The sequence below is a fragment of the Trematomus bernacchii genome, unplaced genomic scaffold, assembly GCF_902827165.1.
Source record: "Trematomus bernacchii unplaced genomic scaffold, fTreBer1.1, whole genome shotgun sequence".
Lineage (NCBI taxonomy): Eukaryota > Metazoa > Chordata > Actinopteri > Perciformes > Nototheniidae > Trematomus > Trematomus bernacchii.
In genome coordinates this window covers 2,155,720-2,172,541 of record NW_022987792.1, presented here as the reverse complement: position 1 = coordinate 2,172,541, position 16,822 = coordinate 2,155,720, and the positions used below count along the sequence as shown (strand labels likewise).

At 39.4% G+C, this 16,822-nt stretch overlaps 2 protein-coding genes across 3 annotated transcripts in view; one reads left to right on the top strand and one right to left on the bottom strand.

The window, feature by feature from the left end:
* Window positions 1-4,713: 4,713 nt before the first annotated feature.
* On the top strand, window positions 4,714-9,130 carry LOC117497743 (phospholipase A and acyltransferase 4-like). 2 transcript variants are annotated; one of them, XM_034149748.1, is made up of 5 exons: window positions 4,714-4,862; window positions 6,384-6,456; window positions 6,723-6,822; window positions 7,056-7,315; window positions 8,616-9,130. In XM_034149748.1, the coding sequence occupies exons 2-5, from the start codon at window positions 6,442-6,444 to the stop codon at window positions 8,748-8,750; spliced, it is 510 nt and encodes a 169-aa protein (XP_034005639.1). In that variant the 5' UTR covers window positions 4,714-4,862; window positions 6,384-6,441; the 3' UTR covers window positions 8,751-9,130. The 2 variants fall into 2 exon arrangements, with proteins under 2 accessions (XP_034005639.1, XP_034005641.1); XM_034149750.1 differs by having other exon boundaries at window positions 6,367-6,456.
* A 6,428-nt stretch (window positions 9,131-15,558) lies between these two features.
* Window positions 15,559-16,822, bottom strand: part of si:ch211-1a19.3 — a 26,211-nt gene continuing 24,947 nt past the window's right edge. Inside the window, exon 5 of the mRNA XM_034149751.1 lies at window positions 15,559-15,886. Coding sequence (XP_034005642.1) covers window positions 15,885-15,886 — 2 coding nt within the window. The 3' untranslated portion in view covers window positions 15,559-15,884. The remainder of the gene's footprint in view (window positions 15,887-16,822) is intronic.

Here is a 16,822-nt window from a genome sequence, read left to right as displayed (position 1 = left end):
ATCCGCACCAGAATCTATCAAGACCTGAAGCGGAAAAGAGGCCTGAGACCAAGAAATAGTACCTTTGACTGGGATGCGGTTGGAGGAGGCTGAGTTGATAGAGGTATGGCTCATCAGTACTCCCCCTGTTGCTGATGAGCCAGGTCTTTTGGCTGAGTAGGACAACCGGCGCGGAAGTGACCAGCCTGGCCACAGTAGAAGTAGAGTCTCTGATGAAGACGGCGTTGACGTTCTGATTGGGTAAGCGTCATCCTTCCCAGCTGCATGGGCTCCTCCATGCGGAAGGGAGAGGCCTTGGTAGAAGGCGAAGCACTGGAAGGCCAGGAGTCTGGAGGATGAAGAGAAGGTCCAGGGAACGCTGGCTGTCTAGAAAACTTGGACTGAGGGGGAAGGGAGGTGGAGCTATGCTTTCCTGATCTCTCCCTACGCCTCTCGCGGAGGCGGTTATCTAATCGTGTCGCTAAAGAAATCAACTCCTCTAAGGAGGAAGTTTCATCCCTGGCAGCTAGTTCATCCTTTAAATCATCATTTAGCCCCTTACAAAAAATTCCCAGCGAGGCCATGTCATCCCAACCGCTCTCAGCTGCAAGAATGCGGAAATCGATAGCAAAATTAGCAACAGAGCCTGAACCCTGGTGGAGTGAAAGGAGTCTTTTACCAGCCTCCTTCCCCCTCACTGGATGATCAAAAACCTTACGCATCTCTGCAGTAAAAGACGGCAGAGACTGACTGATAGGCGAGTTGCTGTTAGATATGGCAAGGGCCCATGCTGCTGCTTTATCACTCAGTAGGCTCATAATAAAAGCAACCCTAGATCTATCAGTGGAATAAGTAAATGGTTGTTGCTCAAACACAAGACTACATTGGTGCAAGAACTGACTACAAGACCCTAAATCTCCTGAATACCTGACGGGAGTGGGGATAAAGGGCTCACGAGGATTGCAGGGCTGTCGTTCCGGATCAGCTTGAGGTGGAGGAGCAGGATCTGGAGCTTGAGCATTGGCAGTCAGCGGGCGCGTGGAGAGATGTGCTGCGACCTGATCCATACGGCCTCCGAGGTTGGTCACACCGGAGGTTAATTCCTGAATCACTTCCATTACCTTCTGCAGGGCTCTGTCATGATGCCCTATAATTACACCTTGGGCAGCAAGCGCTTCCCTGAGTCTCTCATTCTCTGCGGGGTCCATTTGGCCAGAGAATTCTGTGACGTATGGATTCTTGGACCCCAAAGCAGAGACAGACACAAGTTAAGCTCAAGGTGTTTAATAAATAATAGGCCAAGGCAGGTACTGAAAACAGGGAGCTGGCTGGCTGCAGAAAGGTCCAAAAACAAAGCAGAGGGAAACGTCCCAGGCTATACTCGAAAAGTAGCTCAAAAACTGCAAAGAAACAAAACAAAACTCAAGGCTGCAGAAAGGCACTCTGGATCGTTGAACAGCATTTAATTCTCTGGCAGAGAAATGAGGTGAGGGCCAGGCTCTTAAAGAGCAGGTGATTATCTGAATGGGAACAGGTGTGCCTCATCTGCAGCCAGGAGAATACCAGCCACGCCCCCTGTCACACACCAGCCCTGCAGAGAAGGAGAGACAGAGTAGTGAGGGGTAAAAGGAGCAAAACAGGAAATCACACAACAAAACCCATGCATAAACATAACAGATTCTATAATTTAGGGTGCATTTCACATCAACAAAACAGTACAAAGAAAGTGTTCTTTCTCAATAGAACAATCAGTGGTTCAAGTTAGTATATTCCTCAGTGTAACATATCCACTGGTTGCAAAGCTTAAACATTTTTTTATTTTATTTTATATAAATGTAATAACTGTTACTACAGTTATTACAGTACTGGGTAACTTAGTTGACAGGTAACCTAGTTGACAATTTCCCTATTTTGACCCATCATTTCAATGGTAGGCCTTGCCTGGATGACCACATGTCATTTTCTTGAACAGGTTAACATCACATTTGAACATATAATTGAATTAAAATCATTAAACAATTGTAAACCATAACAATGTACGTAACATTGTTGATGGTCAATGAATATACTCATTGACAATGTGCTATTATACATAAAATATTGTAAAAAATTAGAGGACAATCACCACAGTGTGTTCAAAATGTCTGCCAAAGAGGAACATGGCATCATGTGATGCTGGTGACATGGTATTGGGACAAACCATTTGTGAGTTAAAGGGGGAAGTTCTGTTAGTAACATAGTTGACAGAACTTTTGCGGACATTCATATATTAAGATATTTAAATTATTTAAAGGAGGAAATCAATTAAAAATATGTTATTATTCTTTAGTATTTAGACTTTTGAAATAAATGAATACTTTTTTTTATTTACTTTAATGGTTTTTATTCATTATTTTGAAACCAAGACACCCTCAACTGAAAAACGGACAGAGCAAAAACTGACAATTTAAGAACATCATGACACATTTCAAGCTAAATAAAGCATAGGATGCACATAATGTTTGTGTGATATTATAACATGCTTTCCAATAATAGGCAAAATATGATATTTTTGAAGAAAATAGTTGGAATAATTATAATTATCATCAATGGACATCAATGGACATGGAATGTACCCTAAATTGTAGAATCACTCATCAAAGAATAGACACTGAACATGTATTGCGTGTGCCAGGTGTGATCCATGTGGGGGGATGGGCACATAAGAGCGGGAAATGTATCAAATTGTTCTGTTAGTTGTTTAGCCTCTTTGTGTTGTTATGTGAGTCCTTTAGTCGTTGTATGTGTCTTTGTGGTCATTTTGTGTCTCTGCAGTTTAATAATAATTCTGGGCCTATTTGTGGTAATTGTTATATCTTTGTTTTCACTTTCGGTCTTTTTTGCGGTCATTTTGTGTCTCTTTGTAGTCTTTTCATGTTTCTTTGTAGTCGTTTTGAGTCTGTTCCTGGTTGGTGTGTGTCTATTAAAGCAACATTATACAGATGAACGCCAAAGGCAGGCCTTGACACTTTTGCTCCGTATAATCCATCAATGAAGCACTGTAATATTTCAAAAACACATTACGTATATTTGCTTTTAAGAACATGTCCTGAATGCAGCATGATACACAGTGTAAGTGTGACTGTTGGCGTGTGTGTGTGTGTGTGTGTGTGTGTGTGTGTGTGTGTGTGTGTGTGTGTGTGTGTGTGTGTGTGTGTGTGTGTGTTGATCCGGATGGTGACCGGGAACACCATGGGTGTTACAAAGTTGACTAAATCATCCAAAGTTCAATGAAAGTGGTGATCAGCTATTGTATATGTTCAAATGTCTACTGTGAAGGATATCATAAAGCCTTAATGCAATCGAATGTAAAACAAAAAAGTTATGATTGATGAAATTAGTAAATCGGTCAGATTTGACCCGAAGACAACAGGAGGGTTAAACAGACCAGCAGAGAGGAGAATCATCATGTCTGCTCTCATTTTGAAAAGGTTCACTTCCTCTCTGTCTAAGAAGAAGCAGAGAAATGCTGCAAATTAATGATTCATTGTAAAATATATAGAGTTCTTGAATGCAGCACGTAGGCTTATCACTGGTGAAAAGTGCTTTATCAGATATGGGACTCAAGTATTTATTTAAAGGGGACCTATCATGCAAAATGCACTTTTGTACGTCTTTTATACATGAATATGTGTCCCCGGTGTTCCAGGGAACTCACCAAGTGTCAGAAAACACAACCCTCTCTATTTTCCTCCATACCCAAATCTCTAAAAAAGGGGCTGCAACGGATCTGATGAAAACTGATCCAGATTTGAACACTGTCCTGACGTCAGGACGGTGGCGCTACGGCTATTGGGCCAACTCCACCTATCAGGAGGAGACAGCCACGGCCATTGCCGTTCGAAAGCGCTGGAGACGCTGTAGTACATATGCCAGGCCAGTAGATGGTGCTGTTCTCACAGAATCTGCCCTTGCAAAAACAGAGCTAACATTTTTCAAATTGAGCAAAATTAGGCATGGCTAAAATGCATGATCTGTTTGGTATTTTGAAAAAAAAAGTATAAATATGCCTTATATAGGTATGGTCCTACACTATATTATTCAAATATAGCATGATAGGTCCACTTTAAGTTAAGTGTAGTTATATTTTAATGCTAATACTTTTGTATTTTAACCAAAGTTACATTTTGAATGCAGGACTTTAACTTGAGGTTTTAATACTTCTTCTACCTCTGGCATTTTCAGGACATTTATTCTGCAGAAATCTCTATTCTCAGCATGTGGATTTTCAGGAGAAATAACAGTAAGAAGTAAAGACAGAGGATTAAACTTGAATAATTAATATTAAAACAGGCTAAAGTGTGAAAAAGCATCAGCAGGAAGTTAAAAAAGCAGCAGCTAAGCTTCATGAAGAAAATAAACTCAAAAAAATCAAACAGTGGTGAAGCGGCGGCGTCAGTGAACGTCTCATCAGTTCAAGTCAAAGCAAAGTTTCCTGTCCAATCGTTCGTCACGTCATAGTCTCCATGGCGATGTGTCTGTTGTGTCACGCAGGCAGGAAGTGTGTCACGCAGGAAGTGTGTGACGAAGACAGGAAGTGTGTGACGCAGACAGGAAGTGTGTGACGCAGACAGGAAGTGTGTGACGCAGACAGGAAGTGTGTGACGCAGACAGGAAGTGTGTGTACAGCAGTCGTTCCTTTTTGTAAAGCACTTGTGTTGAAAGGTGCTATAAAAATAAACTTGCCTTGCCTTACCTAACCCTGTTGCTGTTTGAACTACTGAATTTCCCCACGGGGTTAATAAAGGTCCATCTTATCTTATCTTCTAATCTCTGAGCTCTGCTTTCAGTATCGGTTTGGTTCGGGCCTCGCCTCTGACATCTGACCAAGCTTACGTTTAAAGGTAAGAGCACTGTCTTCCAGTAAAATAATATTCACAAAGTGTACTGTCATGTCGGTCGAGGCTCTGTTATCGTGATGCTGCGTGTTTTAAAGCTCTACACAGTGTAGTTTGTATGTTTCGCAGCTTTCGGCTGCATCGCTGTGTCTTGGCTTATCTTGTTCAAACGTAAAAACGAAACCGAATGACCCCCTCTTTTATCCTCTATTTATTCTTCTTTTTAAGTGAAATTTAAATGGTTTTTGTTCAAGCGTTAGCATCTAGAAAGACGGGAGGGGGGGGGGGAACACACACTTTTCCCTCATGGCAAATAACTTTTGAGACATTTTGACAATAAACGGTCCTTACAGTACTACAGCTTCTACAGATGACATTTTTTTATGGATTTTTTGTCAAAGCACTTAAGATATTCATTGCTATCGGGATGTTAAGAGCATTCCATGGAATATAACAAAAAGTGTATCTCGAGCCGGTTTCTCAAACTTACCTACCCCACCTTTAACAGATGTGTTGATTTAACATTATAATCGTTTTGGAGGCTGTAGTGTATGGTGCTGTTGACTGACGTAGGGCGTGGGCTACATAACAACAACGTCTGTCAGTATAATGTAATTAACTGTTTAAGGTTCAAGGCTTTTATTGGTCATACGTGCATAGCTACAGTGTAGTTATGATGATAACAATCTTAGGACACAGGCTCATGTAACTGTGTTATGTAGCACTACACACACCAAGGAAAATTCCTGGTATGTGTAAATCTACTTGGCAATAAACCAGTTTCTGATTCTGATACATTCAACAGCATCTCAAATGACAGCCTCCAATTTCCAAAATGATGAACAACTGAAAAAGAAGATGCCTCTTTAAAAAGCATCCCATTTTTTTTAAATTATAACCTTCACAAAGATAGGATTTTCCCGTAATACTTACTTTTGACTGTATTAGTTTTAGCTTGGTCAGGTGTAAATATGAATGTATATTTAATGTAACACATTATCTTTTTATATATTATATTATGCAGTATTAAAATAATCAAAATGTGAGTATTATATAAATAATGCTTTTCTCTATGCAAGTGCTGTATTGTAGTGAAGTACATTTACTCAAGAACTGTACTCAAGTACAATTTTGGGACACGTAATATTTTACTAGTTACTTGGGATTGGGATTATTCGAAAATACAAGATATACATAAACTAAGAAATATACTGCCATAAAGTTATGGGTCGAATATCCAGCAAGTGTACACTTTAAGTACATTTTGATGGCAATACTTTTGTAATTTGACCAAAGTAAGATTATGAATGAAGGACTTTTACTTGTAACAGAGTATTTTTACAGTTTTACTTCTTCCACCACTGGCTCTAGTAATTTCCCCTTTGAGCTAACAAACAACATTTGTAGCAAACAATCAGAAAGCAGAGGTACATTTTCACTAAAGGGAGAATGAAGCAGTTTTTCTAAAGTTTACTATATCTAATGTTGTATGCTACTATTTGGACTATAGAATAATTTGTCCTACAGGTGCTGCAAGTCACCAAAGAAAACAAAGCAGTGGAAACCAGGTGAAATAAACGCTGACATGGCGCCGACAAAGGTAAGGAAATAATCACTTAATCAGAAAATATATAATCAAACCATAGTGGGTTTTTAAAAATATGTTTTGTGTCTCTTATGCAATGATGTGTCATTATGCATTGTGTATAGTGTGTGTCAAAAGAGCTGTATTTCTTTAGCCCAATATAAGTCTTATCTTATCTTAGTTTAACACAGAGGGTCCTGTCATGTCACAATGAACTGCAGTTGTTGCCAAAAAAAGTCTGTTGCAAAGTCAAACACTTGTTCTATCTGTTTTATTCCAAGTATTTAAAACCAGGGGATTTGATTGAGATCTCCAAGGGAGGCTATAAGCACTGGGCTGTGTATGTGGGCGATTGGTTCATTGTCCACATGTCACCAACCTGTGAGTCACACACACACACACACACACACACACACACACACACACACACACACACACACACACACACACACACACAAAACAGCCCTAATTTACATTACGTTTTTTTTTACCAAAAAAAACATTGTTTGAAGTTGTTTATAATTCATAAAAACAAAATATTTTACAGTATTTAGTGCATAAACCCACACAATCACATCTATTTTTCTCTCTTTTCCTTTGTGTTCATACCGTAGCTGGTGCTAGTTCCAGCAGTTCGATGTCTGTTAGCAATGAGAAGGCCTTGGTGAAGAAAGAGAAGCTGACGGATGTGGTGGGAAACGACACGTGGAAACTCAATAACAGCATGGACAAGGACTACAAGCCCCGCCCGGCGGAGGACATTGTGAGGGACGCCTGTGCGAGGGTCGGTGAACTGCTGCGCTACAGCCTTTTTGAACACAACTGTGAGCACTTTGTCAAAAAGCTGCGCTACGGAGAAGCAAAGTCCAAGCAGGTCGGTTAAGACTCTTTTTTTTTTTAAGGGGGGGCTGGAGTAAAAATAATTACCTTTGTAAAACAAACATAAATACAGTAATTGTGCTTGCTTGATACAAATAATGGGCTATAAAGAAAACTCACTGAAAAAGAAATAACACAAAATGTTTTCACATCAAAAATATATCGTGTTGGGGAAATACAAAAAACCTCGACAGCATACTGTAACAACGTTATGTGTTGTCTTGTGTTGATATTTGGAATAATAATAACAACAAACTGTTTGTACATCACACAAGGGATGCAAGTGCTTTACAACAAGGAAAAGTAGACAGGGATATCGCACCAGATTGATGGAAAACAAAAACTATTGATAATAACAGTAGCCTATAATAAAAAACACCCACATTAAAAACTAAATAAAAAAATCTAAAATAGAAAACATACATAGCACAAGATGGAAAATGAAAACCACTGAATTAAAACAAAATAAAAAAATATGAGAAATCAGAATTTGTAGCATGTTCAAGCAAATCATAATCTGCAGAAGCTTCACAAGGTTTTGAACTTTCTTTTTCTTTTTTTACAACAGTGTTCGAGATTTAATCTTTAGGACCAACTCAGAAAGGATTTTGGCTTGTGCGCACTCTCTCCCAGTCGGCTCCTAGGTCTCTGAGGCTTTAAATAAATGCAACAGGACCTACTTTTTCTGACAGACAGACAGACAGAGACAGAGAGACAGACAGACAGAGACAGACAGACAGACAGACAGACAGACAGACAGACAGACAGACAGACAAGACAGACAGACAGACAGACAGACAGACCAGACAGACAGACAGACAGACAGACAGACAGACAGACAGACAGACAGACAGACAGACAGACAGACAGACAGACAGACAGACAGACAGACAGACAGACAGACAGACAGACAGACAGACAGACAGACAGACAGACAGACAGAGAGACAGAAGTTACCTAGGGTAACCTCACTGTGGATCTTATCTGTGTTGAGGAAGTCGCCCCCGGAAAAAAAACATACCATATTTCAATTCTCAAGGCCAACCATTAACCTCATCATTTAAATAAAAAAACGTAAGTTTAACTAAATGTATGAACCATTTTTAAGAATACATAGTAAAATAAAAATATAAAAAACACTGAATTAAAATAAATAAAGTTAAAACCAACAAAGTCAGTGTTTTCCAGCATGTAGACGTCATTTAACACTAGGCCTACATCCAAAGGACCAGAGTTTTGGATATTAAAATCTCTCGGCTCACTAACTTTCATGTGTCTGTTGTTTCCCTGTGCAGGCGCGTGCTGGAGGACTGGGCATGTGCTTCAGTGCAATTGTGGTCATGGGTTCGTCTGTCTTGTTCCCACCAGCAGCCGTCATTGCGGCTTCGCTCTATGTGTCTGGTGCCGTTCTGGCCGTGAAGAACGACTGACCAATTTGCTGCCCTAGGCAAGATCTTAGCTAACAGAACATTGATATTTGTTAGTTGCTAATGAAGATATAAGATACTTGAGTCAAACTTAGGAACACATTTTTTACACAATCAATTAACACTTACTCAATTGTAATTACATTTTATGCAAGAGCCATGTAATGTCACAGTCACTACGGCCTTCTGTTCAGTGTAAAAACACTTTGATGAACTTTGGGTCCTGTCCGAGAGGAGACTTGTCGACTCAATGAATTCTACACATTTGCTGTTTTGTTATGAAATGAGTTCACAAGTTAACTGGAAATGCATAACACTTTGTCTTCCTCTGACATTACATTGTTTGTAATCGTTTTGAATAAAGAATAATTTGTGTGATTCTGGATGTTGTCACCTCCTCACAGAGGGTTGTAGTTCCTGGAGAGTTTTTACTATGTTAAGGAAATCCATTTAATATTACCCCTGAATACTGTGAGCTGTTGCTGTTTCTATTTAAAATATGTTAACATAACATTTCCACGTGCTTCATCCCAGGAATTTCCTGTCCATTAGCGCCCAAATGTTTGCTCTGGATGATGAAAATATTTGATGTGAATCTTGACGGGATCTTTAAGTATTACAGCTTAAATGCACTGTCTCCTCGCCTCACAATATTTGTAGTTGTGGCATTATTGAGCACATGGATGCGTGTCCAAATACTGCAGGACGAAACGTCTGTTTTGGTTTAAAGAAAATACATAAATATAAGTACCAATGTTGGAGTAGTATATTTTAACTAATTAAGAATTAAAATTAGCCGTCTTTATTTGTAGACAGCCAAGCCCCCTCCTGTGTTCGGTGAAGCATTATATCCACTGTTGGCAGAGTTAGTCTGTTTCATAATCATCCTTTTTTTCTCAGTATATTTGAAATGACTAGTTAAGCTATGTCAGCTAGCTAGTTCACAGCAGATCTGCAATACAATCGTAAGGAATCATGTGATCACATTGTTAAAATAAGCTATTAAACCTAAATGTTAGCTAAATCTCCAACAACAAAGACAGTTGGCCAACTTCATAATCCTGAACGTCAACAAGCGCTCCGGTCACAGCTGTGTGCGTCACTTTTTAGTGTCCCCGTTTCCGCTGTGTTTCGAGCTTCTTGCAAAAATGTTTTACTTGCAGCATTTCATTTATGCAGTGCTTTAGTAAACGCTGTGCACGTGTTGTCAAGTTGGTGAAGATGTTTCTTCATTTGCATATGTTTCGGCACATTTGGGATTTTATATCTGCATTGTTTCTGAAGCTGCATTTCTCCTGATGGAAATGGTTCGTTGTAGCGTGTTTGCACCTGCTGGCCACCGTACCAGGTGGTCTCTAATAAAGTGTCACTAACACTCCCATATTTGAAATTACTGATAATTTTCATCGCTACACTTCTGTAAAGCTTCATGACTGTCTTGCATGATTGTAATGTTATCGAGGTGACACAATCTGTGCACAGACATAGATAAAAACACCTGGTAGAGTACTCAAAAAAGTACCTCAAAGGTACCCACTACAGTAGATGTTTCCAGGAGATTTAGGGTTACACTGATTGAACATTTTGCTGATACAAACTTTTACCTAACTAAGGATTTAAAAGAAACAGGAAACTATTTTCTATGTGTGCTTTTAGTAAATGTACTGCAGTAAAGGCCCTGAATACTTCTCTTTTCTGTCTGTTGTCACTTAGCAGAAAAGATGCTCCGATCAGATAAACAGACACAATAACACACTGCAGAACTAGACAGAGGTGGGAACTGAGACTGAAGCATCATCTCACACACACACACACACACACACACACACACACACACACACACACACACACACACACACACACACACACACACACACACACACACACACACACACACACACACACACACACACACACACACACACACACACACACACACACCACACACACACACACACACACACACACACACACACACACACACACACACACACACACACACACACACACACACACACACACACACACACACACACACACACACACACACACATTACATTGCATTTAGCTGATGCTTTTATCCAAAGCGACTTACAATAAGTGCATTCGACCAACAAGATACAAACTTGAAGAAAACAGCATCATATGAGTACATCAGAGGCCTGTACTACGAAGCCGGATTTTCCTAACCTGGATATGTTTGAGTTAGCCGGTTGGCCTAATCCAAAACATACGCGCTCTAAACTGTACTACGACGCTGGTTATCAAGTGGATCGCTCAAGCCAGCCGTGTCCTATCTAGTTAGGTGCGCGTTCACATGAAAGGGGTGGTATTTGGAGCATTCGACCAATCACAAACATGGACAAGCGTACTGACAGCGCAGCGTCATACTTCCTGAATGAAAAGTGAACTTTAATATTAGTCAAATATGAAGAAGTTAAACTTTAAACATCCATGTCTTAAACACTTTATCCAGGATAAAAGCCACATAGCTGCACCTGCAAGGTGAATACAGCTGGTAAAAGAAAAAGTGTTTGAATGCGTACATTAACAGGTTTATGAAATCACATATCAGCATAAATTACCATGGAGATCTAGCCCGCTAAAAAGAGAACCAGCGTCGTAGGACCGGAAAGCCCAAGTTTTCCCTGAATTTAGCCGGCTAAGCGAAAATCCAGCTTCGTAGTACAGGCCTCTGGTTTCATAGAGCCAAAACATTTCAAGTGATACTCAACTAGCTTTAGATAAGCCAGTCCTTTATTAGTATATAAGTGCTTTGTTAGCAATTCTTTGTTAGTAATTCTATCGCTCGACACACACACACACACACACCAGAGTTCCCGTTAGAATATTTTTTTGCCGGTCAACATGTCCGTTAAAGTTGAAATCTTCCGGACAAAATTAGATAAGTGCCGGTTAAAGGTCTTCTTTGTTATTTATTGAGCTTTAAAACAAATTGATATGATTCGACATTAAACAAACTAATTATAGTAGATTAACTACATTATTCAAAAGTGTACAGTAATTTACAAAAACGCGGGAATAATAAACGGAGCGCTCTCTCCTTCTCCTGACAGCCCGTCAGTATCATGCAGCTCGCGGATCCAGTAATGAGTGACCCGACAGTAAAACTAAACATATCTATAACTAGTTTAGGTAGTTTGAGAGGTAATTAAAATAGCTACGTGTGATTTTCTAACCTGAAGTGTGTTTTGCTCTGCTCGCCGCTGCAGGGGATCATGCAGAGCTGCGTGTCGACTCGTCAGCAGCAGCCGATCTCTCTCTCCTGTCAGATTAGACTTTACTCGCATTTATGTCCATATCGATCAGATCTAGCTAGTTCTAGCTAATGATATGACTACCTGCTTGTTAAAAGACACCTAAACAATAAGCGTCGCTATGCAACCGGATGAGGCCACAAAGTATAGCGCAGCATTATGCATTTGTTTACATGCCCACCGGAACCCCGAGGCATTACCAACAGATCAACGCACAATCAACCCATACAGGACATCTCTTTCTCCACATTAAGTGTTAGACATTAGAATTGACAATTTTTGTCTGTCACATACTCTTTTGTCTGTCACATACTATTCTTGTCTGTCACATAAGTGGCGCAACTGATGCGGTATTGCGCTAAGGGAAAATTATTTTGACCGGACATTTTGACCGGAGAGATTTAGATTTGCCGGACTTCAGCATATTTTACCGGTCATTGTCCGGTAATTACCGGCTAACGGGAACTCTGACACACACACACACACACACACACACACACACACACACACACACACACACACACACACACACACACACACACACACACACACACGCACACACACACACACACACACACACACACACACACACACACACACACACACACACACACACACACACCCCCTCTCTCCTCTGGGACCTGTTACTGTCTGATTGGCTCAGATGTTTATCAGTCGTCGGCTCCACGCCCACTCATCATTGGCTTGTTACAGTGACAGGCCCCGCCCCCTTCTGGCAGACTGAACTGTGGGAAAAAATCACCTGCTGACTCTCACAGGAGGATCATTAAACAATCTTAATAATACATAATAAATTAAGTGTGTTTTAACACCTGTAGGCTTATATTTAACCTGCACTGTTGTACAATGTGTAGGTACTTGTACTTCACTGGAGTATTTGAACGCTCTGCTAATTCTCCTCGATTTAAATCTCAGGGGAAATGATTACTTTTTACGTCACTACATTAATCTGACAGGTTTAATTGATTAACAAACATGATATACATATGATTACATATTTTACTACCCCCAGTATCAAGTAAAATACATATGAAACATTGCATCAATTATTTGTTATCAATTAATACAACAACAAATTCTACATGCTTTTAAATGTGGTACTTCAAGTGTCTCTTGATTCTTATACTACCTCATTACCAGTAATCTGCCCCTGAAGCAACATGCCGTTTTGAAGCATTTTACAGTGAAATAGCGCCATCTGTTGGTCAAATCTGCTAGTGTAGAAATAAGAGACAGAATATTAGAGTTACCGAGTAGTTACTGACCTCCCAAAAATATTAAAACGATCACAAAAACAAATATTTGGAAGTATTTAAAGCCTCAGTTTTTTGAGATGATAAAAATCTCTGTCCATAAAATATAAAATATGATTTCCCCTTTGAGTTGAAACTTCAGTCCTTATCCCATTTCAAACATACAAGCACTAAAAGTACAATTTAAATAAAGACAATTCTCTATTTTTAACAGAAGTAACAAGGCTTGACTTGCTAATCATAAAATAATACAGTTTCTTATTCAAGTCTTTCTCATTTGATGAATCACGTAAATCAAGACAAAGACAACATGTTAGAAACTTTTCAGGTTTATTAATCCTCATAAGACATTCAACCCGTCCTCAAACCCCCCCCCCCCCTCCCCCCCACCCGTCCCCAAATTAGATAAAAGCTTCTAAAAGTCGAGTCGTTGCTTCGTCAAGCTGCGTTCAGAAAGAAACAAACACAAACAATCCTGACACGTTTTTCTGCCTCTTTGACAAAATATAGAGATAAAAACCTACGTCTCCTTCTTCTTATATACAGTATATGGTTCTTACTCCACTTCATCCTCAATATTTAACAATACGTGGTCCAGGAAGAGACCAGATTTCAGGTATTAACAGGAACTCGTTCATCTGCCTTTAGTAGATTGGATTTGATTTAACCCTCCTATTGTCTTCGTTCCCCCCCCCCCCTTACTTTGGTGTTCGCGGTCACATTTGACCGGTCCTGTTTTAACTGCTATTACATTAACACAAAAACCATTAATCATCATCAAATGTCATTTAACACCCTTTCAAACTGTAAATATTGTATCAGACTACTGGTATACATGAACAACTGCAGTAGATATACAAAGAATAGACACTGAACATGTATTGCGTGTGCCAGGTGTGATCCATGTGGGGGGATGGGCACATAAGAGCGGGAAATGTATCAAATTGTTTGTGTGTGTGTGTGCGTGGCCTAGTATTACTATTACTATACTTGTGGGGACCTAAATCTGTTTACACAGTCACGTGTAGGGACTTGCCTCCCTTATGGGGACAAAATGGAGGTCCCCATAAGGGGAATCATTCATTTTAGGGCGAAGACTTGGTTAGGGTAAGGGTTAGGATTAGGCATGTGTTGGCTATGGTTAAGGTTAGGATAAGTCTCCAGGAAATGCATGTACGTCAATGTAATGTCCCCTGAAGTGATGTATACATGGTATGTGTGTGTGTGTGTGTGTTTTATCTGATCCGGATGGTTACTAATTCCATTTTTGACCGGGAACACCATGGGTGTTTCAAAGTTGACTAAATCATCCAAAATTCAATGAAAGTGGTGATCAGCAATTGTATATGTTCAAATGTCTACTGTGAAGGATATCATAAAGCCTTAAAGGTGGGGTAGGTAATTTTGGAGAAACCAGCTCGAGTGCGCTAGAATTTGAAAATACACAACCGGAGAAAATCTGCCACTTCCTTACAGAGCCCTACAGAGCCCCTCCTCCAACCCACACGAACACGCACATGACCAATGAGGGCACGAGATAAGTTTGTGCACAGATGGAAGGCTGACAGGCAGGTAGGCCATCCAGTTATTTTAGCCGGGCCGGCTCAAATGATCGGTCGTGCTTTTTACAGTACTACGGCTTCCACAGATGAAATTTTTTTATGTATTTTTTGTCAAAGCACTTCAGATATTCATTGCTATCGGGATGTTAAGAGCATTCCATGGAATATAACAAAAAGTGTATCTCGAGCCGGTTTCTCAAACTTACCTACCCCACCTTTAATGCAATCGAATGTAAAACAAAAAAGTTATGATTGATGAAAGTAGTAAATCGGTCAGATTGGACCCGAAGACAACAGGAGGGTTAAACAAACCAGCAGAGAGGAGAATCATCATGTCTGCTCTCATTTTGAAAAGGTTCACTTCCTCTCTGTTTAAGAAGAAGCAGAGAAATGCTGCAAATTAATGATTCATTGTAAAATATATAGAGTTCTTGAATGCAGCACGTAGGCTTATCACTGGTGAAAAGTGCTTTATCAGATATGGGACTCAAGTATTTATTTAAGTTAAGTGTAGTTATATTTTAATGCTAATACTTTTGTATTTTAACCAAAGTTACATTTTGAATGCAGGACTTTAACTTGAGGTTTTAATACTTCTTCTACCTCTGACGTTTTCAGGACATTTATTCTGCAGAAATCTCTATTCTAAGCATGTGGATTTTCAGGAGAAATAACAGTAAGAAGTAAAGACAGAGGATTAAACTTGAATAATTAATATTAAAACAGGCTAAAGTGTGAAAAAGCATCAGCAGGAAGTTAAAAAAGCAGCAGCTAAGCTTCATGAAGAAAATAAACTCTAAAAAATCAAACAGTGGTGAAGCGGCGGCGTCAGTGAACGTCTCATCAGTTCAAGTCAAAGCAAAGTTTTCTGTCCAATCGTTCGTCACGTCAGCGTCTCCATGGCAATGTGTCTGTTGTGTCACGCAGACAGGAAGTGTGTCACGCAGACAGGAAGTGTGTGTACAGCAGTCGTTGCGGTCCTCAGTGCTCGCCGTCGATCGACAGGACGCCGCCGCGCTGAGCTCCTGATCACACAACAACAAATACTTTAATATATAATAATAACAACACTTGTGTTCTGTCAATCAGGGAGGAAGCCCTACGATTATCAACATTTATGACAACTTTTTAGGCCTCTTGTAGGTCAAATGTAAATAATACAAAATATATAAAAACCCTGAAGAGAAAGCGCTAAGATTAGAGGAGAGTACATTTACGAGAAAAAGTTGAATATTCTCTAAATTTGTATGTAGATATTTCACCTTTCGTTTTTGTTTTGGGTGTTTTTTATTATAAATATACATATTTTAAAAGTCTAAAGCAGGGGTGTCAAACTCAAGGCCCGGGGGCCAAATCTGGCCCGCCACTTCATTTTATGTGGCCTACAAGAACATGCAAAGAATATAATACGTTTATTATAAGGTTACGTGCCGCTTTACAGGAGCACGTTGCCCATAAACTACATGTCCCACAATGCATCTCATTTTGTGAGATGCGCACCGAAGAGACTTGCAATTACTTACAATTATTTGCCCTAGACTTTTGCTTTCAGATGTAGTTAATTATGAAGTTATTACCCTATCTGATAATAATCCAATGCAGAGGAAATAATGTAATATAATACATTATTTTATATATTATATATATTTATCTATGTATATTTATATAGTCTTAAAGTTACCACCGGCCCTTTGAGTGCAATGATATTGAGTTTGACACCCCTGGTCTAAAGCTTAGATTTATTCCATTACAGCTGCCCTTGCACAGACATTACATTTATTTCATGTGATTTGTATGTATGTGTGTTAAACTAGCAAAAAGATCATTAACAATAAGAACTAAAAGGTTATTATATTATAATAATAATAATACAAATAAAAAAAAAACATTTTTTTTAATATTTAAATAATCCCTGTGAGAAATGTAACATGACAGCACCTTAGGGGGAAAAAGGTGAAGAT